This window comes from Zootoca vivipara, chromosome 16 (assembly GCF_965207765.1).
Source record: "Zootoca vivipara chromosome 16, rZooViv2.hap1.1, whole genome shotgun sequence".
NCBI lineage: Eukaryota > Metazoa > Chordata > Lepidosauria > Squamata > Lacertidae > Zootoca > Zootoca vivipara.
In genome coordinates this window covers 28252583-28278262 of record NC_142599.1, presented here as the reverse complement: position 1 = coordinate 28278262, position 25680 = coordinate 28252583, and the positions used below count along the sequence as shown (strand labels likewise).

General features: G+C 47.6%; 1 protein-coding gene across 2 annotated transcripts; it reads left to right on the top strand.

The window, feature by feature from the left end:
- The first annotated feature begins 4918 nt into the window (after positions 1-4918).
- On the top strand, positions 4919-22492 carry LOC118076334 (solute carrier family 22 member 6-A). Of its 2 annotated transcripts, none has more exons than XR_015947523.1 (10): positions 4919-5660; positions 8582-8685; positions 9275-9429; positions 13579-13747; positions 13996-14119; positions 15649-15764; positions 17412-17626; positions 18331-18439; positions 20479-20702; positions 21894-22459. XR_015947523.1 is itself a non-coding variant. In XM_060269469.2 (10 exons), exons 1-10 carry the CDS (start codon positions 5241-5243, stop codon positions 21988-21990), a joined length of 1713 nt encoding a protein of 570 aa, XP_060125452.1. In that variant the 5' UTR covers positions 4919-5240; the 3' UTR covers positions 21991-22492. The 2 variants fall into 2 exon arrangements, 1 of the variants encoding a protein (XP_060125452.1); XM_060269469.2 differs by having other exon boundaries at positions 20499-20702; positions 21894-22492.
- Positions 22493-25680: the final 3188 nt, after the last annotated feature.

Genomic DNA, 25680 nt, shown 5'->3' with positions numbered 1-25680 from the left:
AGTTTTGGTTCTATATATTTTTTTTGGGGGGGGGGGCGGGTGGCGCTGAGGTCAGAAAGTCGGTGGTTCGAATCCCCGCAATAGGGTGAGCGCCTGTTGCTCGGTCCCAGCTCCTGCCAACCTAGCAGTTCGAAAGCACGTCAAAGTGCAAGTAGATAAATAGGTACTGCTACAGCGGGAAGGTAAACGGCGTTTCCGTGTGCTGCTCTGGTTCGCCAGAAGCGGCTTAGTCATGCTGGCCACATGACCTGGAAGCTGTACGCCGGCTCCCCTAGCCAATATCACGAGATGAGCGCCGCAACCCCAGAGTCGGTCACGACTGGACCTAATGGTCAGGGGTCCCTTTACCTCTACCTTTATGCTTTTTTAAAAAACCATTGTTTACTTGGAAAACTGCAAGGCGAAATTCGTACGTGTGTGAATTTTAACAGATAGTTGTGTTTTGGTTCACACGTTGTTTCGGACAGTGCAGATTTGATAGATTCAGCTTCAGATAAGAACTGAATCTTATTTCTCCCTGATACTAATGCAATATCGCCTAATAGAATGCACTGTTGATGTTATACTAGGGACACAAATACATGCATTTTAAGGCACAATTTTCCTAGTTCTATGCATTTGGGGGGGGTACCCTGTGCTTTGGGTTGCATATTTTTTCAGAATGTGCAGATGAGGTTGGTTCATATTAAGATGCAAGTGGAATCCCATGGCTCCCCCTCCTCACCTTGCTGTGGCAAGTCTGGGGCTGCCCGCTTTCAGCCAGGGCAGGTGCCATCAGATCAACGCTTTCAAAGCAATGAGCTCTCCCTACTTGGGCAGAGGAAGCCAGCAGGAGAGGAGGAGCAAGGGAAAGAGGGGAGCAAATAGGCCAGAGGGGAAAACCAGCCGTGGCCAGATCCAGTGGGCCCTTCACCATCCCTACCTTATCATGTGGATTTGCTTGGGAGGTGAGGCTCAGCAAAACAACAGGACTTATTTGGAAGCCATCAAAGAAATGCAGCAGCACACAGAGCGCCAACGCTCAATTATTGTCAGGTTAGCGTGGAATAGTGTCCAGTTTTTACTTTGGGGTCAAACAAGGACTTTCAGCAGGGTGCTCATTCCTGCCGGGAAATACTTGAACTATACAAACATATTCACAGTCTTGTGGAGGGCCATTGGTTGCCCATGCCTGCTCCCAGGGGCGGCTGGTGCCAATTGGGGCTGGTGGAGCAGAAAGCAGGGAGGGCAAAGTAGGCGGAGCCAGAGTCAAGGACAGCTGGAGCCACAGCCAATGGCAGGAGCTCTTGTTTCTGCCCCATTCGGGATGGAGGAAGAATTCAATTCAGTATGCATTCAAAACCATGTGCTTTCTGAAACCACGTGCCAACCGAAACAGAGCTAGCCTTCAAAATTCACACTTTTTCCAATTTCGGGTTACAGTTTCCCAAGCATTTTTTAAATGCACGTTTTAAGGGAAAGCATGCATTTAAAAAAACAAACAAAGAACTTTGTAAAATAAAATAAAAAAGACACAAAAATGCATTGCATTAGGGGAAGTCGCTTGCAAAAAATGTGTACATTTGCCAAAACTGCATATGAAAATGTGTCTATTAGGAGAAATTCGTACTAAAAACGCTGGTGAATTTTCACGGGGAATTTTCTTTAATCAATTAATTTCAAGTCGCTGCAAAATGTGGGGAACTGGATTTAATAATGAGAAACTGGGAGAACTGGAATCCTTCCATCCCTCGTCCCCATCCTCCTCCTCCTCCCCCTCCTCCGCCTGCCTTCTGAGCTCTGGAAGACGGCCACCCCTTTGGCTGCTTGTAAGTAAAAAAGGCAGGCAGGTGGGGGCTGGCAGAGGGCAGACTCAGAGCAGTGCCCCATTTGTCCCTATGGACCAGCCTCCACTGCCAGCTCCAACTGAAGCACCTCACCCTCCATCAAGGTCCTCTTCTTCCTTGTGTACTGCTTTGATAGGGCTGCCATACGTCTGGAATTGCCCAGACATGCTCGGAATACTGCGGTTGGAAGCAGTGTCCAGGTGGAAATCGGCAAAAAAAAATCCGGGAAAATCTGGACATATGGCAGCCCATATCAGCAGTGTCATTTTTGCCAATTTCCTATAAAAATAGCTCAAAAAGTAAAGCTTCACACCATCTTCCCGCCCTGCCACTACTCTCAGCCTACTGCGGCCTCAGCTTCCTCATGGGGCTTCTGCTGCCACAATGCAGCTAGCGGCTCTGTTGAGGTTTGGTCAGCCATGGAGGCAGCTCCCGGTTCCAGCCTAACAATCGCCTCCTCCGTTTCTCCGGACACATTTGGCGGAAAGCTTCAGAGAGAGGCTTCAGTGGGGTATGTGTGTGAAGGGCTGGAGAAGAGGGAAGAAGGGAAAGGAGGGGTGTGGGGAAAGGGGCACGTGGAGCTCCCCGTGACGGCTTCAACAACTTTTGTGTCCGTATTTACACTTTTTGAAATATGGCAACCCTAGCTTAGAATGACATCGCAACTCTGCTCAGCCTGTCAAATCTGACTTGATAATGACATCACTGAGTGCAAGTGAGGGCAATTTCAGACTCAGCCCACATCCTGATGGATGGCTCAGTTGGTAGAGCATGAGACTCTTAATCTCATGGTCGTGAGTTCGAGCCCCACGTTGGGTAAAAGATTCCTGCATTGCAGAGGGTCAGACTAGATGAACCACGGTGGTCCCCTCCAACTCCACACTTCTATGATTCCTCTCTGATTTAACTCTCCTCCAAGGAGCTTGAGGTGAAATAAATGGGGTGGGGGGTGTTCCTTTTTATAATCACAGCAGGCATATGAGGGAGGCAAAAATAATATGTTACAATGGGCAACTTCCCAGCCAGGGAGAAACCAGAAGGTTTTGCACATCCCTCTCCCTTTCCCCATCCAGACAAGCAGACTTGAAGGACACATCCTGGCAAGCAAAAGCCCTGAAGGAGGGCCAGTGAGAGGGTGTGACCTGGGAGGAGTCCCAAGGGCCGGGCAGAGAATTCCTGGGGGCCACATTTGACCTCTGGCCTCGAGGGCCCACAGCCCTGCTCAGGGGTGGAGGCAGGCTGCCCCATGTGTCACCACTGAGGGAGGTGACAAAATGCTGGGCGGCACTCACTGTGGGGCTGGTGGCTTGGGTGCCTGCAGGCTCCCCTTTGCCCCAAACGGTCCGCCCGCCGCTTCTCCCTCAGCTGTAGGGCAGCTGAGTGGGAGGAGGCAGGCAGACTCCTCGGAGACCCTGCAGAGCGCCCTGCCTCAGCTCGCCTCGCCCCTGGGTGCAGGGCATGTTCGCTGTCCCAGGTGCCCGATCAGCTTGCTCCACCAGTGGCCCTGCTCTAGACGATGACTGGAAATGGTGAACAAGGTTCATTGGACAGGGCAATCTTGCCCTGCAGCACACATTGCAAGGCAGCCTTAAAGGTACTGGGGTGTGTGTGTGTGTTGTTTTTCACTCACTTGAGTCAACAGGAAGCTTCAACCAGCCTGGGCAGGGTACCCTTTGTGTTGAGTGGACACCCCAGAACACGTCCCAGAATCCTTTGCCGCACACAGTGGAACACTACGCTTCAACACTTGGGGTGAAGTCAATGTGGCTGGTGTTCCCCGAAGGCAGAAATTATGAAGCGCACTGCCCCGCTGCGTAATTTTACCACACTATTTGACTGCTTTGGGTTGCATCTGTCAAGAAGACGACAGTCACATTTTTCACACATTAGCATCTCGGCCACGAAAGCTAGAAACTCCCCCCCCCCTTCAAAAAAGTGGACAGATTGTTAATAATCGCAACACTGTTCTTTGTACAGTCTCTTCAGCCAGCAAATAAAAAAATAGGGATTAAATCAAGGTTGCAGGAACATTTTTAGACTGGGGGCTACATGACCCCCTGGGCTAGTTTCTGGCTGGTTTCTACACACACACACACACACACACACACACACACACACACACACACCTCTTAAATTGATAAGGCCACACCAAATTTGAAGGCCTCACATGCTAATGAACTCCCCTTATTTGTGCAGCTCCCCTTTATTTAACTGAGTCACGCACGAGAATAATTTGGCACTGTTCCCCACGTGGGCCCTTTGTGACACTGGTGCAGGCAGCTGCCTCACCTGGTTTGCCTCTTGGCAGCTTTTCAGCCTCACACAGCTCTTTCCCAGGCAGAAAGGGGCAAAATCATAAAGCGCCCTGTGTGGCTCAAAAGCTTGCACACACACACACACCAATCAGAGCCTGATGGGGGAATATAGGAAATATCCTTCTGCTGAGTCAGAGCCAATGGTCGAATGGAGCTCACTACTGTCCATACTGACTGGCAGCTGTCCTCCGGGTTTTGGGGCAGGGAATCTCACCCAGTGCTACCCAGAGATGCTGGGGATCGAACTACGGACCTTCTGCCTGCTGCAACAGAGATGCTCTACCACAGAGCCACTTCCCACTGCCCAATGAGAACAATCATTCTTTCCAGCGCTGTGCCATCTCCTGCCTTTGTCATTCCAAGGCAGGCGATTTCCAGCGGTCCGCTTTTTAAGATTATGAGCACGGAACAAGGAACAAAAAACGATGCTTCCTGTAGCCAAGAGAACACAGCCAGCTCCCCCTCTTTCCTTTCTCCACACGCCTCCCCCCCACCACCCAAAACAAAAAACAAAAAAACTAATACTTGTTCCATGCAACACCCTGCCCCACATTTACTGAATGCCTGCATTTTCTCCTCCTTCCTATCCCTTTTGGACTAATCCTTCAAAGCCTCATTAGAACTTTGACCCAAGTACAGTGATTAGGGCTTGCATAATCCCACAGAGAAGAGAACATCCCCCCTTTTCTGAAACCTAGCCCCATTGGTTCCCCCCTCAAGGCTATGGCACACACAAACACACACACACATGGGGGGGGAGGGAAGGGACTCATAAACACCCCATGCAGTTTACAGCCTGTGTGGGGAACAGTCTTGCAGGGATGACTTGAGTTCACAAAACAGGTTGCTGGAAATGTGTTTTTTATTTCCCCCGCCAGGCCGGCCTGCGATGTTTTCAGCTGCGGCCAAGATGGGGGCCGTCACAGCTTTGCCTTGAGAAAGAGCCTGACCCTGAATTAGCGAGAGGAAACTTCTTCCAGCGAGGGTGGGAAGGGTTTGCCTGGGGCTGGCATGCGTTCCAGAGATCCCGGCCACAAAAGATCGCTCCTGAGCCCAGCCACTCGGTCGTCCCCCTCCAAACTTTCCTCCCTCTTCCACCATGGCGTTTGCTGACCTGCTTGAGAAGATCGGGGGCATGGGCCGCTTCCAGGTCCTGCAGGTGGCCTTGCTGGTCACGCCTGTCTTGCTGGTCGCCAGCCACAACCTGCTGCAGAACTTCTCTGCGGCCATCCCGGACCACCACTGCCGGATCCGGCTGACCGGCAACGCCACCAACCCTGGCCATGCAAACAGAACTACTCAAAAGCCAGGGACGGAGGAGGAGGACTTCCTGTGGATCTACATCCCCAGAGATGTGGCCGGGAAACCGGAGAAGTGCCGCCGGTTTGTTACCCCCCGCTGGCACCTCTTCAATTCCAGCGCCGACGACAGCCACAATGTGACACAGATGGACACCGAGCCGTGCTATGACGGGTGGATCTATGACAACAGCGTTTTTGTCAACACTATCATCATGGAGGTGAGAGGGCCTGGGCGGCAGGTGGGGTGGTGGTCAGGCTGCCACGGCATTCCACATGGGTTCCACGTGCAGGGATGTTTCGCAGGGGATAGCCTTGTCTAATAAATGACTTGCACCATGTCCTCCTGCAGCCCCATGATGTCTGGGAATGGTGGGGATTTTAGTCCTGAGGGCCACAGGGCTCCCTCCAGCTCAGTTTCTGCTAATCGGAGGCATCCGAGGGCCAAAGCGGACATGGTGTTGAATGTGTCTTTGCATTTAATGGCCAGGTTTTTTCTAGCTGCTGATTATCAAGATCCATGGAAGGGAGAATTTAACCATCTCCTAGCCCGTTGCACTGGCAAGGAAAATTTGGGTGCTGAAAGTGGCCTTTTTGGGGAGTGTGCCAAACCTCAGAACAGACCTCTCTTCTCTCTTCCCCGGTTCAAGGCTGCAAGCCTGTTCCTCATCAGCCTGGGCCCAAGCAGACAGGGCGTGGCAAGGGCTTGGAGCAGCAACTGGCCCCCACAGGGACCCCAATGTAGGCACTGGGGAGAAAGCCGATTCTGTTCATATTTATAAGTGAGCCTGCCTACTTTGCACATCCCAAAGCAACATGCAAACTGAATGACAGCCGCCATCCTTTGAAAGGCGCACTTCTCTGAATTTTACAGTGAAGTTCTCCAGGCAGGAAGCCTGCACACAAACACCTATATACTGGAGTAAGTTGCATGTAAAATTATACATACCTGTGAAGATTGCATATAAAAATGTGTTATATTAGGGAACATTGTTTTGCAAACATGTGTATATTAGGCAAAATTTCACAGAAAGATTTGTATACCCGAATCAATAATATTGGGAGAAATTCGCACCAAATTGCTGATGAATATTCAGGAGGACTATTCTTTTAAAAAAATTGCGACCTGGAGTGGAAATACGGAGAACTGTACTTAAGATTGGAAGGCTGAGGGCTAGGCTGCTTTTAAAAAGGGGAGGGGGATATTCGGTATAGGCAGCAAATAAAATCACCATCATGCTTTATATCTTATTTTGCTTGGCTACTGAAATCTTGCCATCCCCCTAAATTAGGAATCTTGTAAAATAATGTAATATACTTTTGCCAATGCTGGCGAGAGGTAGCTGTGGAAGAGAATTCCACCATCAGTTCCTAACTACAAGAGCAAAGTGAAACTGCCACAGTCAGTAGCAGTCTACCTCCGATCACCAGAGGCCAGGAAATAACAGCGGAAGAGGGCTATTGCCTGCATGTTTGGCTTGTGGACTTTCCATAGGCACTTTGGCTGTCCAGCGTTGGAAGTAGATTACTAGGCCAGATGTGTGCTACTGCTCTCTTTCAGCAGGACACTTGCTTTCATGCTGCCAGGAACAGCCACAGTATAGGAAGATACACAGTATAGGAAGTATACTGCCACAGTATAGGAAGATTAATGTTTCAACTGATTTGATGCACACTGCATGCCACCTGCCTGTTTTTCATGTAGTAAAGGTAAAGGCGCCCCTGACCATCAGGTCCAGTCATGTCCGACTCTGGGGTTGTGGCGCTCATCTCGCTCTATAGGCCAAGGGAGCCGGCGTTTGTCCACAGACAGTTTCCGGGTCATGTGGCCAGCATGACAAAGCTGCTTCTGGCGAACCAGAGCAGCGCACGGAAACGCCGTTTACCTTCCCGCCGGAGCGGTCCCTATTTATCTACTTGCACTTTGATGTGCTTTCGAACTGCTAGGTGGGCAGGAGCTGGGACCAAGCAACGGGAGCTCACCCCGTTGCAGGGATTCGAACCGCCGACCTTCTGATCAGCAAGCCCTAGACTCTGTGGTTTAACCCACAGCGCCACCTGGGTCCCTATTTTTCATGTAGTGTATATATATATATATATATATATATATATATATATATATATATAGTTAATGTGGCAAAAAGGTAAAATGTACTAAAGCAGCAGCAAACCTGTGCTTCAGTTCACCATTTTTCTCACAGCTTAATTCAGCGGGCAAGAGGAAGGGGATATGATATCAGGGAACAGCAGGCAGAAAATTCCACCGAGGAGGGGGAAGCATGGGAGGTCAGAGGTTGACAACCTTTTTAGGCCTTCGGGCACATTTGGATTTTTGAGCAAGTGCCACAGGCATCGGTTGCTCTCATCACTGCTTCCCCCCCCCCTCCTCCACCGAATCAACACCTGCCTACTTTGCTTTTCCAAATGATCTGGGCAAAAGTCCCATCCAGCAGAATTGACCAGAGCTTTGAAAAACACATAGAGCTGAAAGAGCAAGTGAGAAAGAGCGTCACTCTTTCAACTTCCAACAGAATCTCAGTGCTATTAGGTCTTATCAGTTGTTGGGGGGGGGGTCTCTGCATCAGTCCCACCTGCCCCACCCACCAGATGATTGGCACTGTCACTGCTAGCTCTTCATTTGACAATACCCGCATCATATTCTTTTGCGCTCACACAGACCGCATCCAGATGGGCAGTGGTGCGTGTGCTGAGGCATGCCTCCACACTCAGGGTGGCTTCCAACACGTAAAAACGTATCATCAAACATTAAAAACCTCCGGATAAAGGGCTGCCTTCGGATGTCTTCTAAAAGTTGTGTAGTAGCTTAGATCAGGTGTGGGAAGCTTGTCAGGCCCTCTAGGTCTGGGTGGACTACAGTTCCCATAATCCCTGGCCATTGACCATGCTGGCTGGGGCTAATGGGAGTTGGGAGTCCAACAATATCATGGATGACATCAGATCCCCCAGACCTGCTTTAGACCTCCCAGCACCCAGCTTCTCCTCTAGGGGGCGGCACACTGAACCACACCTCCCCCTAGTGGTGGGATGTTAACCGGCTGGCGCAGGTGGGTTGCGATTCCTCTTTTTGTGCGAAAGGGTTGCTTTGCCTGCACTTTAACCCTCTTCCATTCCATCCACGCAGTGGGATCTGGTGTGTAACCTGCGGACCCGGAGACAGATGGCACAGTCCATTTACATGGGGGGAGTCCTGGTGGGTGCTCTCCTGTTTGGGAGCTTAGCTGACAGGTGCGTATCTGCGGTTGTTCAATATATCAGCTCAGGGGTGGAGAAACTCAGGCCTGGTGGTGAAACAATTCAGGTGGAGGGTGGGGGGAAAAGACGAAGACATGAACTGCCATCTCAGTTAGGCTTGACAAAATGCTGGCCTCATCAGCACTGTTCCGCCCAAGGGGCATTGTGGGAAATCGAACTGGCAGGCCTTTTACCAAATCAGTTGCTAGTAGGGTTGCCAGACTCAACAGAGGACAGGACTTCTGTGCCTTTAATGGCCCTGCTCTCTTTTGAGTCTGGATAACCTTAAAGAGAAACCAGCAGACCCTTTGTTTAATTTCCAAGCAAAGGGTCTGCTGGTTTCTCTTTAAGGTTTCCAGACTCAAAAGAGAGCAGGGCCATTAAAGGCACAGAAGTCCTGTCCACTACTGAATCTGGCAACCCTAGTTGCTAGCACCAGGGAAACCTGCAACTTGAGAGGCACCTTGCTAGACTCTGCCCCCCCTCCCCATAAAAAAGAATCTGGGGCCAGTCCTGCTGTTAGTATTCAGATCGTTGGTGCTGTAGCGATGGCAATATATTCATGCAGTTTCCTGTGTTGCAGATTTGGGCGTAAGCCAGTTTTAAGCTGGTCCTACCTGCAGATGGGCGTTGCAGGACTCTGCACCGCTTTCTCCCCGAATCTCACAGCCTACTGCGTCTTCCGCTTCCTGGTCGGCATGTCGTACTCTGGGATCATCCTGAACTGCATGTCCTTAGGTAAGAGTCGCAAGGCCCAGTCCGATGAGGCCAGTAGAGCCCCATTAGCTCAGGGTCCCAGGGATGGCAGAGAAACGGGGTTGGCCTGCATTTTTAAGCAAACCATTCCAATTCGAAGCTCTTGGATGCCTGGATTGGAAAGCATCTATCCATTCAATGGTGCACCTTTCCAAATTTTGCAAAGGAATTTTCGGTTCTAAAAAATGCGCATTTTACAGGAAATGCGCCAAAAAGAAAAGAAAGAGTAAATGCATTTATTAAAACACGCACACAAATCCAGAGTGGAAGTGATTGCATGTATGCAAACTCACACAGAATGGAAACAGCCAGATTCATCCATTCCCTAGCTGGGACAGGGTACTAGATGGAATGGTACAAATTAGAAATTTCATAAGATTTCAGAATTTGATTGTGGACCTTGCAAATTTTGTTCAGATTTGTGGGTTGATACCAATTAAGTTTCATTCAGAGTAGACACGTTACTATTAATGGTCCTAAGTTAGTCATGTCCATTCATTTCAGTGGGTGAACTCTGAGTAGGACTTCCATTGAATGCAACCCTCCATTTTTAAATACAACTTTAAGGCCACTTTGGATGGAATTCAACTTTGTGCTAGCTCCATCAAAGAAAGCATTTCTGCTTGCCAGGTGGAACAATCTCAACCCTGTTCTGCCAATGTGCTGATCTTGGGGTTCTCCTGATCCTCCCGGGCAGATTTGGGGAGGGGAGTCCAGTTGCAGAGGTTTCCACTAGTGCAGCAACATCGTTGGATTGGGCCCTTTCAATCTTGTTTCATGATTTTAAGGCTATGATGTTCAGCATCAGCTAGGTAAATTCGATTCCTCCACACCAGAGGTAGGGAACCTTATTCTGCCGGAGGGTCTCGTTCTTCCATCAGCCACCTACCAGGGGCTGCCTGCCAGTGTGGGACCAGGGACCAGAGGACCAGTGAAGCAACAGGTGAGTCTCTTACCTTTGCACAACAGATTGCATCCCAGCCACACAAAAACCAGAGGTTTCTACACACAAACACCCCTGTCTCTATCCTTCACCCAGGCAAGCAAAGAGGCATTACCAGAGTTCGAGGGCACAATTCAGCCAGGCAAAAAAATTCATGCAGGGTGCAAAGCAGAAACAGCGAGGGGTGTGGCCTAGAGGACTGAGGGTAAGATAGAGAGGCCTGGAGGGTCACATTTTGCCCCAGGCTTAAAATTCCCCAGCCCACTATGCTATTAGCTTTAATCACTGGATCATAGACTCAGTGAATATGGGTCACAACTACAGAAGGGGAGAAATTCAATTTTGTTTCTATTTTAATTATGAAAAAATCTACCAAATCCTCATTTTAAAAAAAATCAAATACATGAACCAAAGTATCCTAAACAAGCACTCTTCCGAATTTTGTGGTGTAGTTCTCCAACCAACGTGAACAACAATGTACCCTAAACAGGGAAATTTATTCCGAAATTATGTGTATCGGTCAAAAGTGTGTACGAAACAGTGTCTGTTAAGAGAAATTAATACAAAAATGCTGCTGAATTTTCACGAGGGCTTGAAATGTAAACACACACACACACACACAGAGAGAGAGAGAGAGAGAGAGAGAGAGAGAGAGAGAGAGAGAGAGAGAGAGAGAGAGAGAGAGAGAAACTGATATGGAAATGTGGAGAACCGAGCATAAACGTGGAAAAATGAGAAACTGCCATCATCCTCAGGCACTGGCCATACTTGCAGGGGCTGATGGGAGTTGTAGTTCAGCAGATCTGGAGGGCCAAAGGTTTCCCACACCTGCTTAGATCCTCATCCAAGCCGCTAGGAAGGAGAATCAGGGAACTCTGCAGACTTCCTTAGAATCACCTGATGTGTTTGGGAAGAACCTTGAATCTGGAATCTGGTCCAGTATACCTGAAGGACATAGCTGCCAAATCTCCTGTTTTTCGCAGGAAACCCCCGTATTTTAAACCGTTTCCCGCTGGCAGCCCAGATTGGAAAAAATCCCGTAAATCCCCAGGATTTCCTACCTGCCAGGGAGGCTCCATTTTGGGTGCCGGCGCCACCCGATTTCCGGTGCCCAGACATGGGTAGCGCGGCACTGGAAGTCGCGTAGAAGCAACTTCTGGTGCTGTGCCGCTGCTCATCTCGCATTTTTCAGTGGGAGACTTGGCAGCTATGCTGAAGGAGCGTCTCCACCCCCATCGTTCTGCCCAGACACTGAGGTCCAGTGCCGAGGGCCTTCTGGCGGTTCCCTCGCTGCGAGAAGCCAAGTTACAGGGAACCAGGCAGAGGGCCTTTTCAGTAGTGGCACCTGCCCTGTGGAATGCCCTGCCACCAGATGTCAAAGAGAAAAAACAACTACCAGACTTTTAGAAGACATCTGAAGGCAGCCCTGTATAGGAAAGCTTTTAATGTTTAATAAAGTATATTTTATATTCTGTTGGAAGCTGCCCAGAGTGGCTGAGGAAATCCAGCCAGATGGGCGGGGTATAAATAATAAATTATTATTAGTATTATTAGCTGTTATTGCAGCTGGTGTTATATGTCTCTAAGTGCTAGTAATCAAGCTTCTGCATTTTGCAAAATCTGCAGCTTCTGGGTGTCTTCAAGGGAGGGTCCACACAGAATGCATTACAGTAGTCTATCTTGGAGATTATCACTGTGGCCAGATGTTCAGGAACAGCCATCGGTGGCAAATCAAGCAAAGCTCATGAATGGTGGTCCTAGGACTCCTAGCCATCAAAGCCACTGGTCCTCCAGTGACAATGTTGAAGACAGAGGAGACTGAATCAGGCTCACCCATTGAGTCTCATGGATGTCTCTACCCACTGAATCACACTACCCCTCACTCTGTAATTCCAAACATTTCCGCCCACAGTCTTAGAGGCTGGTGATATAACACCTGCAAGACAGGTCGCTATGTAACGGGTGCAGCTTTTACTCCAGTGTGGAAATGGAGCAGTGGCTGAAGCTAGACCTGCTGGATTTCTGCCTGCCAAGCAGCTGCGGGAGTTGCAGGGGAGAGCTTGCTTTTGCATGGTGGCGTGTGGAAGAGTGTTTTCGTGTTTGCATTTTCTTGCATTCCTGACTCCATTAGCTGTGTTTTGCCCTCAGCATGTTGCTGAGCTGTACAAATATTTATCCCCCTGGTTTGGCATACCTGGCTCTCATTTGCTTTATCACACGCAGAGAGGAGAGGCGCAAAGGGTGGCTGGGTCACATGATGTGGAAACATTGGAGACAGATTGTGGGGGGAGAGAAATGCCAGGCTTGTTTGGTCATATGGGAATAATTAATGCAAAACAATATCTCATTTGATCTGTCCTGTGCTAGATTTGCCAACTGACCGGAAAAACACACAACCTGGCCTGCTCTTCTGCTCCTTAACAGCAGCTCGACAATGTGCAGAAGGGAGCAGAGGAGCAGAGGAGGGATGAAGGAAAAAGTAGCATTCTCGGCTTCTAATATCTGCAGAACCAGTCACTGTTAAAAGCAGGGGAGCAGAAGGCAGGAAGAGAGTTGGCAACCCTTGCTGCCCCCCTGCTTTAATAAACCTGCACTTCTGCAAAGAATAATCATATAATTCTATGATTCCTATCTTCCCAGTTAGATCAGCCCTTTATCCAGAAACACGAAGGCTAGAATCTTACTTTATTTTTATGGGAAGGACCATAGCTCCGTGGCAGAGCATCTCCACATGCAGAAGGCCCCAAGTTCATTCGCTGATGGCATCTCCAGGTAGAGGTGGGAGAGGCTCCCTGTCTGAAACCCTGGGCAAACTCTGCCAGTCAATGTAGACAGCACTGAGATGTATGGATTCCAGTGGAATACTGTATATGTGTGTGTTGCATAGCTGCCAAGTTATCCCTTTTTTTTAAGGGATTTTCCCTTATGCTGAATAGGCTTCCTCACGAGAAAAGGGAAAACTTGGCAGCTATGGTGTGTTGTAATACTGTGACACCAGAGGGCGCTGTAGAGTTGAAAAGAGAACTGAATGAATTTTTCCATTGTGAGCTATAAAACGTTTTTTTTCCCCAGATCATTTTCAGAGCGTTTTTTTAATAGCTGTGTAGATGCAGCCTACTATATGATGATTGATTGGCTGCATCTCTTATCTTCTCTATGTGCTCTTGCTCTCTGTGTGTTTCCTTTAGTCCTCGAGTGGGTACCAACCAAAGTGCGCACGATTGCTGGGACTGTGGTGGGATATTCTGCAACCACCGGGCAAATCATCCTCCCTGGACTGGCCTACGCCCTCCCAGACTGGCGCTGGCTCCAGTTTGCTGTTTCAGTGCCCTTTCTCGCCTTCTTTGTCTACTCCTGGTGAGCACACGTCATCCCTTTGCAGAAAACGCCCTTAATTAAATACTTAAACCCTATAGAGCAGCCAGGGTCTCACCCAACAGCTCCTGTGACTTTTGCCATGCGAGCATTTGGCCAAATGGCTCAGTCTCACGTCAGTCTTGCTACAAGCAGGGCTGGCCCACCCATAAGGCAGAAGTTGCCCAGGGGTGCTGGTCCTTGTGTCTCCAACAGTTTGAGATTTGACTTTTTTTTGTAACCCTGCCTAGGTGGTTTGCAGAATCCGCACGGTGGTTAATACTCTCGAACCGACTGGAACAGGCTGTGAAAGTTCTCAAGAGGGTAGCGCAGATCAACAGGAAAATGGAAGAGGGCGAGAAACTCAGCACAGAGGTACAAAGACGAATTAAGGTTGTTGATGCAACCAAATTCACAAGCAAGGGGTGCACACATTCTGTGAATCTGTGTCTATTATGTTGGCTGGATTTGTTTTTTAAAATGTGAATCTTTGAATTTTGAATTTTGAAATATCCCAATGTGACTCAATTTGGAGGGCGCCTTTAGGAGAAACACTATACAGTCGTACCTAGGATCTCAAACGCCTTGGCTCCAGAAAAAATTGGCTCCTGAACGATCAAAACCCGGAAGTGAGTGTTCTGGTTTTCTAACGTTCTTTTGGAAGCCAAAAGTCCGACAGAGCTTCCACGACTTCTGATTGGCTGCAGGAGCTTCCCGCAGCCAATTGGAAGCCACGCTTTGGTTTCCGAATGTTTTGGAAGTCGAACGGATTCCATTTGACTTCCAAGGTACGACTGTACAGTATTAACATATGGGGGGGGGGGCATCGTGTGAAAACACTTTCTTGCCAATGTTAGCATTATTTATATATTACATCTATCTGTCACTTTATACAAGAGATAAAGTCTCCAAGTGACCTGACAAAATAAAATACAACAAATAAAAGCAAGTTAGAACCAGAAAGAAATTAAACAACGAACAATAGAAAACGCTCAGTGGTCCAGCTAGGCCAATATTGTCTACACTGATTGGCAGCCTCTTTCCAGGGTTTCAGAGACGAGGTCTCTCACAGTCCTTCCTGGAAATGCCAGAGAAGGAACCTGGGACATTTTGCACGCAGGGCATATGCCAATGAGCTTACAAACTCACCTGTCCATCACCTGACATCGCATGATGTCACTCACAGGACAGGTAAAGCAACCGTTTCAAATAGCACCAAATGCATGCTGCAATGGCAATGGAGCATTCCTTTGCAGCTGCATCTCTAATTCAGCAGGGAAAGGTGCCAATTTAAAAAGGAAAGGAGCATTCCTTTGCAGTTCAAGGTGGGAACCTGATGTCATATGATGCCAGGTGACAGATGGGCGCACAGCTTGGCCCACTGCTCAAATTGGTCCACGCATTCCTAGCCCCCCCAGCTTTGCAACAACCCTAGCAGATAGGCCATCCAACATTCTACTTAAATGCCTTTAGCACAGGATTTCTGGGCCATGTCCTCAACTCTGTCTTTCTCTCCTTTTCAGCTCAGCACATGTGTATTTACTGGAGTGAACATATTTTCAAAAACTGTGAACCCAACATTATCCATCTTTGGAAAGAGGAATCATTCCTTGTACTCCTAGTGTTTGGGGGTTACGTGCCGCTGCTTAGGGAGTATTGCACTATGTGACACACGGACAATCCCAAGCAGGTTTTGTGACCCTTAAGAAACTCAAGAGATAGGATTGGTGAAGGTTGACAGTCACTCAAGGCCAATGGCAGACTTCCTGAGGTCCTTAAGGCTCTGCCGCCAGTGCCTCTGCCAACCTTTGCCTTCATTCTTCCCTTAGATCGGGGCATTCCAGGAAAGCTTCTGCCTCGGTGATGAGTAAGATCAACCATTTGTTCTCCTTTTCTTCTTGTAGGTCTTAAAATCTAGCATGCAGAAAGAGTTGTCTCTGTCACGATCATCCTACACAGCCGTCAGCTTAGTTCGTACACCCACCGTGCGCAGGATCTCCTGTTGTATTTCCAGTGTCTGGTACGCTTTCATCCCTCCGCTCCTAAAATTCAAATACTCTCACCAGGGCTAGAAACTTGGTTTTCAGTTTCTTTTTAAAATGCAACACTAAAATTATCAAGAGGTTGAGTTCTAATTACTAAATTATAGGACTGCAATATTTTGGGTGATGCTTAAACATTTGGCAAAGCTGTCAAGTTTTCCCTTTTCTCACGAGGAAGCCTATTCAGCATAAGGGAATGTCCCTTAAAAAAGGGATAACTTGATAGCTATGACATTTGGATGAATGAAAGATGCTCCTGATTAGATGGGGAGCAGATTTATTATTATTATTATTAATAATAATAATAATAATAATAATATTTACATTATTTTTAAATTAACTGCTTACAAACCTATGGCTGTCATACACTTGCTCCAGTTTCTTTTCCCCCAATATAACTTTTTTTTAATTTCCAGTTTCCCCAAAAAACTAATTTCAAATTAAATATAGTTACATTGTTTCATGTATTGACTTACCACCTCCACCTCCAGAGTGTTTTTGTTCAACCCCTTTTTCTACTGCATTAAATTTCAAAACTTTCTCTCCAGTTTCATATCCACTGTGACATAAGTGTACATTGTCTAAAACCAAAACAAATTATCTCCTCCCCCGCTCCAGAACAGTTGCTTTACCCCTATGAAAAATTATGTAGATTTAATGGATTAAATGTTACACCTCATAGAGTTAATTAGACAACACTCTGATCCTGTGAACATTTAGAAGACAAGTTTATCCCCAAATCAGATTATATATTTGTGCCACATATATAAAAAAGAAGAGTTTAGAAATAAGGTACAGTTTTACCTTGGTTGTCAAATGCCTTGATACTTGGACGTTTTGGCTCCCGAACAGTGGAAACCCGGAAGTGAGTGTTCCGGTTTGTGAACGTTTTTCAGAAGCCGAACGTCCGACATGGCTTCCGCTACTTCCAGTTGAGTGCAGGAAGCTCCTGCAGCCAATTGGAAGCCATGCATTGGTTTTGAACCGTTTCAGGAGTCAAACAGAATGGATTCCTGGAATGGATTAAGTTTGACAACCAAGGTACCACTGTACAGTCATACCTCAGTTTAAGTACGCTTCGGTTTGAGTACTTTCAGTTTAAGAACTCTGCGGACCCATCTGGAACGGATTAATCCACTTTCCATTACTTTCAATGGGAAAGTTTGCTTCAGGTTAAGTACGCTTCAGGTTGAGTACGGACTTCCGGAACCAATTACAGTCATACCTTGGGTTAAGTACGCTTCAGGTTGAGTACTCCACGGACCCATCTGGAACAGATTGATCCACTTTCCATTACTTTCAATGGGAAAGTTCGCTTCAGGTTAACTACAGACTTCCGGAACCAATTGTGTACTTAAACTGAGGTACCACTGTATTTGGTGTTTGTAGCATCTTTTCCAGGGCTGGTTGTACCTTAGAGCTATGGAGTGCTCAGCAGTGTGAGTGACACAAGATTATGTCCTGCTGGAATCTCGTTACATTCTGTCAAATTGGAAACAAGCAAAATCCACACAGCTCTCAGCTCCAATGGCCATTATTTCTGACACTGCTACCCACCACAACCAGAACCTGCATACCCCTTGCCTTTCTTTCTGTGCCATCTCCTTTTCACACCCCGTTTCCAGGTTTGCCACTAGTTTCGCTTACTACGGCCTCGTCATGGACCTCCAGAACTTTGGCTTCAGCATCTACCTGATCCAGGTGGCATTTGGCTGCATCGACATCCCGGCCAAGCTGTGTGCTGCTATTGGGATGAGCTACATCGGTCGGAGAACCACACAGGCGTCTTCCGTCATCATGGCTGGCTTAGCCATCCTGGCCAATATATTTGTGCCCCAAGGTAAGCTGACGTCAAGCAGAAGTGGTGAACGTCATCGCTGCTTGGCACTGTGCATAGCCGCCACTTGCACCCGTTGCTCTGAAAATCGGTCCCATGAGGTGGTTTGGCGGCTGATGGCACTTAGTTGGCAAATCGTCTCTCTTCTTTTATATTGCTACAGTCACCAGATAGCTTTCCTTTGTTAGGGGTGCTTGTTGGTTAATGCATCAGAATGACTCTGGTAGATGCTTCCTTGATGGGAGCAATTGGATGGGAGAGCTTTCTGGAATACTTAAAATGTGAGGTTTACTCACATTGAAGTCTTGCCAAGATCCAACAGGTAGCATGATGAAAAACAGGCAGGCAATAATCCTTAAATGTTAAAAATGTCAATAGGTAAAGGTAAAGGGACCCCTGACCATGAGCTCCAGTCGTGACCGACTCTGGGGTTGCGGCGCTCATCTCGCATTATTGGCCGAGGGAGCCGGCGTACAGCTTCCAGGGCATGTGGCCAGCATGACAAAGCCGCTTCTGGCGAACCAGAGCAGCACACGGAAATGCCGTTTACCTTCCCGCTGTAGTGGTACCTATTTATCTACTTGCACTCCTCCTGCAGTTCCCTGGACTTGTTGGTAGCTAGGGAAAATAAAATAACCATCAAGGTATAAGGGATGGAAAACTCACCATAACCCATATGTGTCTCCTGACCCTCTTTTCTACCCAAGATCTATACACCTTGAGGACCACCCTGGCAGTGCTTGGAAAAGGATGCTTGGCTTCATCCTTTAATTGCCTCTATCTCTACACAGGCGAGCTCTACCCAACCGTGATCAGGTATGTCTGCACCTCTGACTGTCCCCTCCCCTTTAGATTATATGGAACAACTGGCAAAAACTGAGAAAAATCGGAGCCAGTGGTCTTATCGCTAGAGTATGATGTCTCTTTTATCATCCGAACAAGTGCTGAATCCAGGCTCCTGCCTTAGCAGCACAAAGCCATTCCCAATGTGTCACAGAAATAATTGCCTGGGCAGTAGCAAAGCTCATTAAGAATACGCTTGTTACTTGGGTGCCACATGAGCAAGGATGCCACATTTGCACGTGAGAAAGAGAGGTCAGAGATATCAAAGACCACAACCATTCGCTCAATGCCGTCTCATATGACTTAGGAGCACAGGAGGCTGTCTTACAGGGAGTTAGTCCCATAGGGACTAAATGTCCAGCCACAAAAATCATAGCAGATTTGACTTCTTCACACCCAAAAACATATTTCCAAAGCCCCTCACTGAAGAAATTTGCAAGAATTAAGCTTCACCCCCCCTAAAATGGCACAACTTATAGGCAGTGGCGTAGCATGGGTTGCCAGCGATCAGGGCCACGCCAAAGGGCTGGATGGAAGGGAGGGAAACAGACGAAGTACGCTTGCGGATGCAACTGCCCAATGGCATCCACGTCACCCAGGAGATCACAGCTGCCAAGATAAGAAAAGTATCAGTATCAGTATCAAAACCTTTATTGGCATCACTTACAAACATTCAAAGTAAATAGGCCCAGTACGATCTCGTCACCATATCATCAGTACAGTCACTTGCCAAAGGGAAGAGGGGCCAACAATTTATTTCACCTCTGTGGGTCTCCAACAAGGGCAGGGTCCTGTAATTTACTTCAGCGGCAAAAGATCTAATAGAGGAATTTAGCTACTGTCTTGAGCTCCTGATCTCTCCCCTGTAATAGGAAGCGTATAACCTCTGTCTCCGGTTCCCATATTGGGATACATAGTTGGTCTAGGAATTGTTGGTGAAGATCATGATACGTTTTACATTTGAGGACCATGTGAGCTACAGTTTCCACTAGGTGGGCATCACATGGGCAGATCCTATCTCCTTCTGCCATCCCCCCAAACCTACCCCAGAGGAGGTTAGAGGGATTAGAATTGAACCCAGCCAGCGAAAAAGCCCTTCTTTCTTGCGGCTTAAACAAATATTGTAAATAATTGGGGTTAAATTCCTGCGCCCAAGAGAGTCGGGGGGAAAAAGGGGGAGCATGTTTTTTCTGCAGCTGAAATTAGTTCCTGGCGCTCTATGTCCCATAACCTAGTTTTTAACATGGCTTCGGCGATTGGGAAAGCCACGGCACCTAGGAGATCCTCTGAAAGCCCAAGTTGCCGTAAGAAGAGTCGCTCCATTGTCTGGAGAGGTCACTTCCTGGTTTGCATGGAGAAGCCGTTTGCAACAAAGCCCAGCAACGGAAGTGTGCAGCTGTATTGAGGCAGCACTGGGTGTTGACATTTTACACCCCTAACAATTTTGCGCCTGGGGCAACCGCCCCTGTGTCCCCCATGCTACGCCGCTGCCTATTGGTCCAGCTAGCTCAGCATTGCTTTATGCTGACCAGAAACATCTCTCTAGGGCAGGCATCCCCAAACTGCGACCCTCCAGATATTTTGGCCTACAACTCCCATGATCCCTAGCCAACAGGACCAGTGGCCAGGGATGATGGGAATTGTAGTCCAAAACAATGCCTGCTCTAGGGTTTCAGGCAGGAGTCTCTCTCTCACTCCTAGCCCTCCTTGGAGATGTCAGGGATTGAACTTGAGACCTTCTGCATACAAAGCAGGTGTTCTGCTGCTAAACTGCAGCCTTCAATGCTCATTGATGCCTGTTCAGACATTCAGCCCAAAGAAGCAGCACCAAGCAACTTGTGGCTCAGCCCCCAAAGCAGCTTTTCTGAATCATAAAGTCCCACAAAAAATACCCCCCCCCAAAAAAAGACACCCAGATCTTGGTTCCTTTTGTTCTGGTTTGCTTACTTGTTTAAAGAACCAGGATAAACCAACCTTTTGTTTTTTACCATTTTATGGTTTCTCCTTTAAAGGTTGTTTTCTACACTTGCAGACAGACCGGGATGGGGCTAGGAAGCACCCTGGCTCGTGTGGGGGGCATAGTGGCGCCGATGGTAAAAATGACCGGGGAATATTTCCCATACCTCCCACCTCTCATATACGGGACAGCCCCAATTCTGTCTGGAATTGCCGCTTTCTTCCTGCCAGAGACACGCAACAGGCCGCTCTCGGATACCGTCGAAGAAGTTGAGAGTGGGTGAGTCTCTGTTTGTGGCCTCCAGGAAAGGCATGGCCAAGGGGTCAGGAAGCTTTCACAAGTCTCCACTCATGAGTCCACAGCACATCCCATCTTTGCATTTCTCCTCCACTAAAACATAAAATAACGAAAAGCACAATTTGTATTTATCGATGCATGTTTTTGAGCCTGTTTCCTCACAAAATTTTATGCATTTCTAAAATATATACTTTATTCCGAAGTGGACATTTCCTAATACATTCGAATTTTGTTTAAAAAAATTCTTTATACGCCTCCAAGCAGCTTACAGAAGGGAGTAAACCATGCCATGCACAGGCTGTCATACGTGTGGAGGAAAACTTTCACACGTTGCAGAGATTCCAAAAAATAGACCAGAGGCAATTGTATTTCATCCAGCAGAGCTTTACTGCTACTGAAGGCAATTGAGTGTCATGGTCACTAATCCAGTACATTCAAGATTGGCACTGTCCATAAGAAACTCAGTTGCAGCACTTACAAAAACTTATTACAAGACTGAAACTTAACACTAAGCATACTATGTACAGAACACCACACCAGAAGGAAGAGAGATTGAATGAGAAAGTAAACCCAGGCTCCTTCTGGCCTATATTTATAGTCATCATGACCTTAATTGAAAGAGATAAGAGAACCAGTTCAAACCAGCTTCCCAGAAGGTATAACCCAAACAATCACGACCCTTCTCCCTCCTGTTTCTCTCACACGCAGAAGCTTCTAGTAGCTTCGAGAATCCTCTTGTATTAATCGGAATAGGAAAGATCTCCACGCATCAGATCAAAATACTTTCTGCACTAAGGAATGCAAACTGACACAGAAATGCAAACTCCCCATTTTTGCACGGTCAAGGCATGCGTGACCATGACAGCACGCATCGCCGCATACCCAGAAGTGGCATGAAAAGGGGCAAAAACGGCCCCTTTGATTCTGGCTGCAGACCCATTTGACACAACTTTGCAGAAAATTCACATTTGCTCATTTATGTGGAGTGATGAAAATTTAGGCTGACTTTCAGAGGGAAAGCTGCCATGTAAGGAAAGTGAAACAAAAATAAAATTGAGTTTAAAGGGAGGGGGTGGGGAGGAGCAGGAGATCCTGGTCCAAAGCTATGGCCCCTGCAGTCTGCAGCTGCCTTGAGATGTTCTGACAATGTCTTGCCTTTTTATCCCCCAACAGGCAGATGCCAGAGCAACATCTCCCTACCAAGGACCATGAGCAGGTTTTGCTGCAGAAGGTGGGCCAGGAGATGCCCCAAGAACCTGGACTGTGCTAAGATGGGGGCAGAGGAAACCGGTGGCCATCTGCTGGGAATCGCCATGCCTTGAGCATCCTCTGGAGGGAGGGAGGAGGGAAGAGGGAGCGTCAGAAATTGACATGAATGGACCAAATAAAACAAAGAAATCAATTGCAGCACATCTCTCTCTGGGCCCAGGCAGAAGATCAGGCCGAGCCTTTTTGCTTGTGGCAAAACGATGCAGAAACCAGCATTTGGGGTGCAAAATTCCAGATGTTCTTGCATGGGCATTGCCGGCATTTATGTTAGGGGGGGCAGGACACCCACCTGTCATCACCCTCTCTCTGGCTCTGTCTAGCAGATTCGGAATGAAACGTCTCAACAACAGTTGTTTTAAATTACTTTCTTTTCACCCCAAGTGCTCAGAAAAAATAATAATCTGTAAAAATATTCAGTCATTTGAAAACTGGGAAGCTAAATAAAAAAATTAACATCAGGGAGTAGCTTTCATGTCGTTGTCGAGTATATTTTGCAAAATTACAAAGAACATGCCTTTTTCCATCTTATTTTTAAAAAATTAAACTAGAACAAGTTTTCTTGGATTTGCTGAAAACCTTTCCAGCACTTCCTTCTCTAATCCCTCCTTTTTCCCAATGCAGTTTTTCTGTGCACGCTCAGAAAGCACATATCCCTTGCCATCATTGACCTTAGACAGGTATTTACTATCTGCAAGGTACTGAATGACCGCTCTATAGTACAAGTCGTGCATGGCTGAGCAAGACAGAGGAGCAGGGCCTTTTTTGTGGTAGGTTCAAAGACACGGCACCCGTGGGTTCTTGGCTTTCGTATTAAACAGAAAAGCAGCAAGTTCCTAGTCCCTCTATGGAAGGCAGGGAGTTCAGGTACCTGGGGGCAATGCTTGGTGCTCCTAAAAGTGACCCAGGGGCAGGGCCGTCTTGAGCAGATCGCGCGCCCTGGTGCTGAGGGGCGGAGATCGCTCCGCTGCCCGCCCCGCCCTCGCAGGGCGCAATTTGTTTCCACGCGGCTTTGCCGCGCGGCGCCCTCCTTCCCAGGCCGGCGCCCAGCTTACCAGCCCCGCGCCATGGTGCACTGCGCCACCGGGGGTCTACGACGAGCCGGGCCTGCCCTGGGGGGAAAGGGATGCTATTTGGTGTCTCTTTTTTGTCATTTCTCTGTGAAGGCATGCCACCTCCACGCACAGTTTGAGAGATCAGGGCTTCCACCTGCTCCATTGCGTGGAGGGGGCTGGTCAAACAGGTGGTGGGCATGTCAACGTCACAAACTTTGCAGACTTGTAGTCCTGCAAAGGTGGTCAAGGTCTGCAAACAGAAAAACCTAAGCTGTCTCAACAAACCTGCAAGGTTGAAGGGGGAACGCAAGGGATTGAAGCTTGTGGTATGGAGGCAGGACCCTAATTTCCAGAGCTGTAAATTTGAGTCAATTAATTAGCAGAACCAAAGGAAACCTGTTCAGAGATTAAAAGGGCATGCAGTTTAACTGGGCAGCCACTTAAAAAAAATTTTTTTTAATCTCAAAGCTGACACCAGCAGTGGGCAGGATTGGGCATATCTCAGGACCCAGAGGGGGTTGGGCAGTGCCACTCAGGACCTCTGCCACCATCCTCTCTACCAGGGAAACACAGATGCATAAAAACTGGCAGGCCGTCCAGCTCCCCACAGTGGACATTCATTACCAATTCCTAAACTGCAATGATCAGAAACAGTTGTGCTTACGTTCTTAACCTGTGACCTCCACTTTCTGTTGGACTACAACCACCAATTTCCTCACACCCTCATAATACTAAACCACAGCTGGATCATTTGGTGCCCCTGAATGTTGGGAGATTCAGGGCTAGCGGTGATTTCTGCATTGCAGGGGGTTGAACCAGCTGGCCCTTTGGGTCTCTCCCAAATCTACAATTCTAAGACTCTACAACTCCCATCACCCCTGAACACCGGCAATGCTGGGGCTGGAGGGAGCAAAAGACTACTATTGGACTACTGGGCTAGTCCAATCTAGTAGCCCAATAATCAGGCTGGTTTGCTGAAAAATGAAGATCAAACTACATTCTCAAACGTCTCCACCAACCATTGGCTAAATCTCTCAGCCACAGAGGAGGAGACTGGAAGTGCTGCAACATTCAGATACATTATTTTACTCTGGACCACGAGTAGGGAACGGATGGATCAATCAATTGCAGGTTTTCTCAGTATCTCATCCCCTCCCCCCACCCCCCATCTCAAATTCTGTTCTTCACATTGCTGCAGTGATTTGCAATTTTTGTTTTTAATGCTCATGAAGATTCGTCACCATTTTAGTGCAAATTTCTCCCGATAATGTTTCTGTGTGTAGTTTTGACTAATATGCACTTTTATCCCAAGCAATCTTCTCTCCTAACATAATACCTTTTGGGGTGTGATTTTTCACCCGTGTGTGCATTTTTTTTAATGCACACAGTCCCCCTAATACGTGCTTTTTTGCACACATGGTTGGAGAAATGTGTTGCAAAATTCAGAGAAGTGTGGAATTTGAAGTATAGTTGTGCTTTCAGGTCAGAAATGTGTGAATTGCATAGTTCCTCATTAAAATGCAAGCAAAATCAAACTGCCACACACACCCTGCCCCATTCCTAACCATGAGAAATCAAACCTTAAAACTCCTTTCTCTCTTCCACCAATAACTTTCTACAAAGGCAGAAAGGCTAGGAAAAATTGCTTTGGTGAAAATAAAAGAAAGCGGAGCTTTTCTGCCGGCCAAATTGGGGGTTCCATCCAGCCAGGCTCCTGGACATGAATAGAGCACACAGGCCTTGCCAATGGGAAATGAGCAAAGAAATGTAGGAGAAAATAAAACACTCTCATCTCCGCTGTTTTCTGCAGCACTTCTCTACGGCTAAGACCTTTTTCTCCCCATGAAAGGCCCAGCTGTGTTCTATGGCAAGCACACCCCATTAATCTAGGCCCATGTTCCAGCAAGTTCCCACATACAGCACTACTCTGTACAAAGGAGAGACGTTTTAAATCTCACAGCTGTTTCCTGTCTGCTCTGCTTTGCACAGGGACTATGGAAATGGGCTTCTGGCTTGCTGATCCACTCACCTAACTTTTTATTGTTGTTCCTCTGTCTCAGTGGCACCGATGCTACACCTCACCGTACGCTTAAGCTAACCATGGTTTGGAAGATCGGAAAGGCACAGGGCACCATGGTTTGCTTTGCCAAGCTAAGGTCTGCCCCCAAGAAGCTCAAGCCAGATCCATTTGTCCTCAGGAATGGACAGATATGTCCACTTCAATTTCGCTCTGTTTCTTATTTTTTCAGTTTTCAGTTCAATTTGGCACATTACTGATAAGTCTGCCGGTTTTGGTTTCTCTCAGTTTCCCATTGTTCCAGCCTTACCTGTGTTTGTTTCTTTAAAAGCATTTCCTTAAAAACAAAACTAAATATTTTTGTACACAGTCCTTGGATCATGAAACCTGAAGAAGTCCAAGTTTTGGTTTGTGTACTGTTTTAGGAAGTGCAACTAACGTGGGCTGAAATTTCCACTGACACAACTGTTAAAGACCGGATAAATCACATATTCTGTCGCACCTGTTCAGCATATCCTGGCCATAGCTGCCAAGTACCCCATTTTCCCTGGGAAACCCCCGTTTTTACTTACCTTTTCCCGGTGGTCCCCCATATCACTTCGTCTCCCGTTTTTCTCCGTTA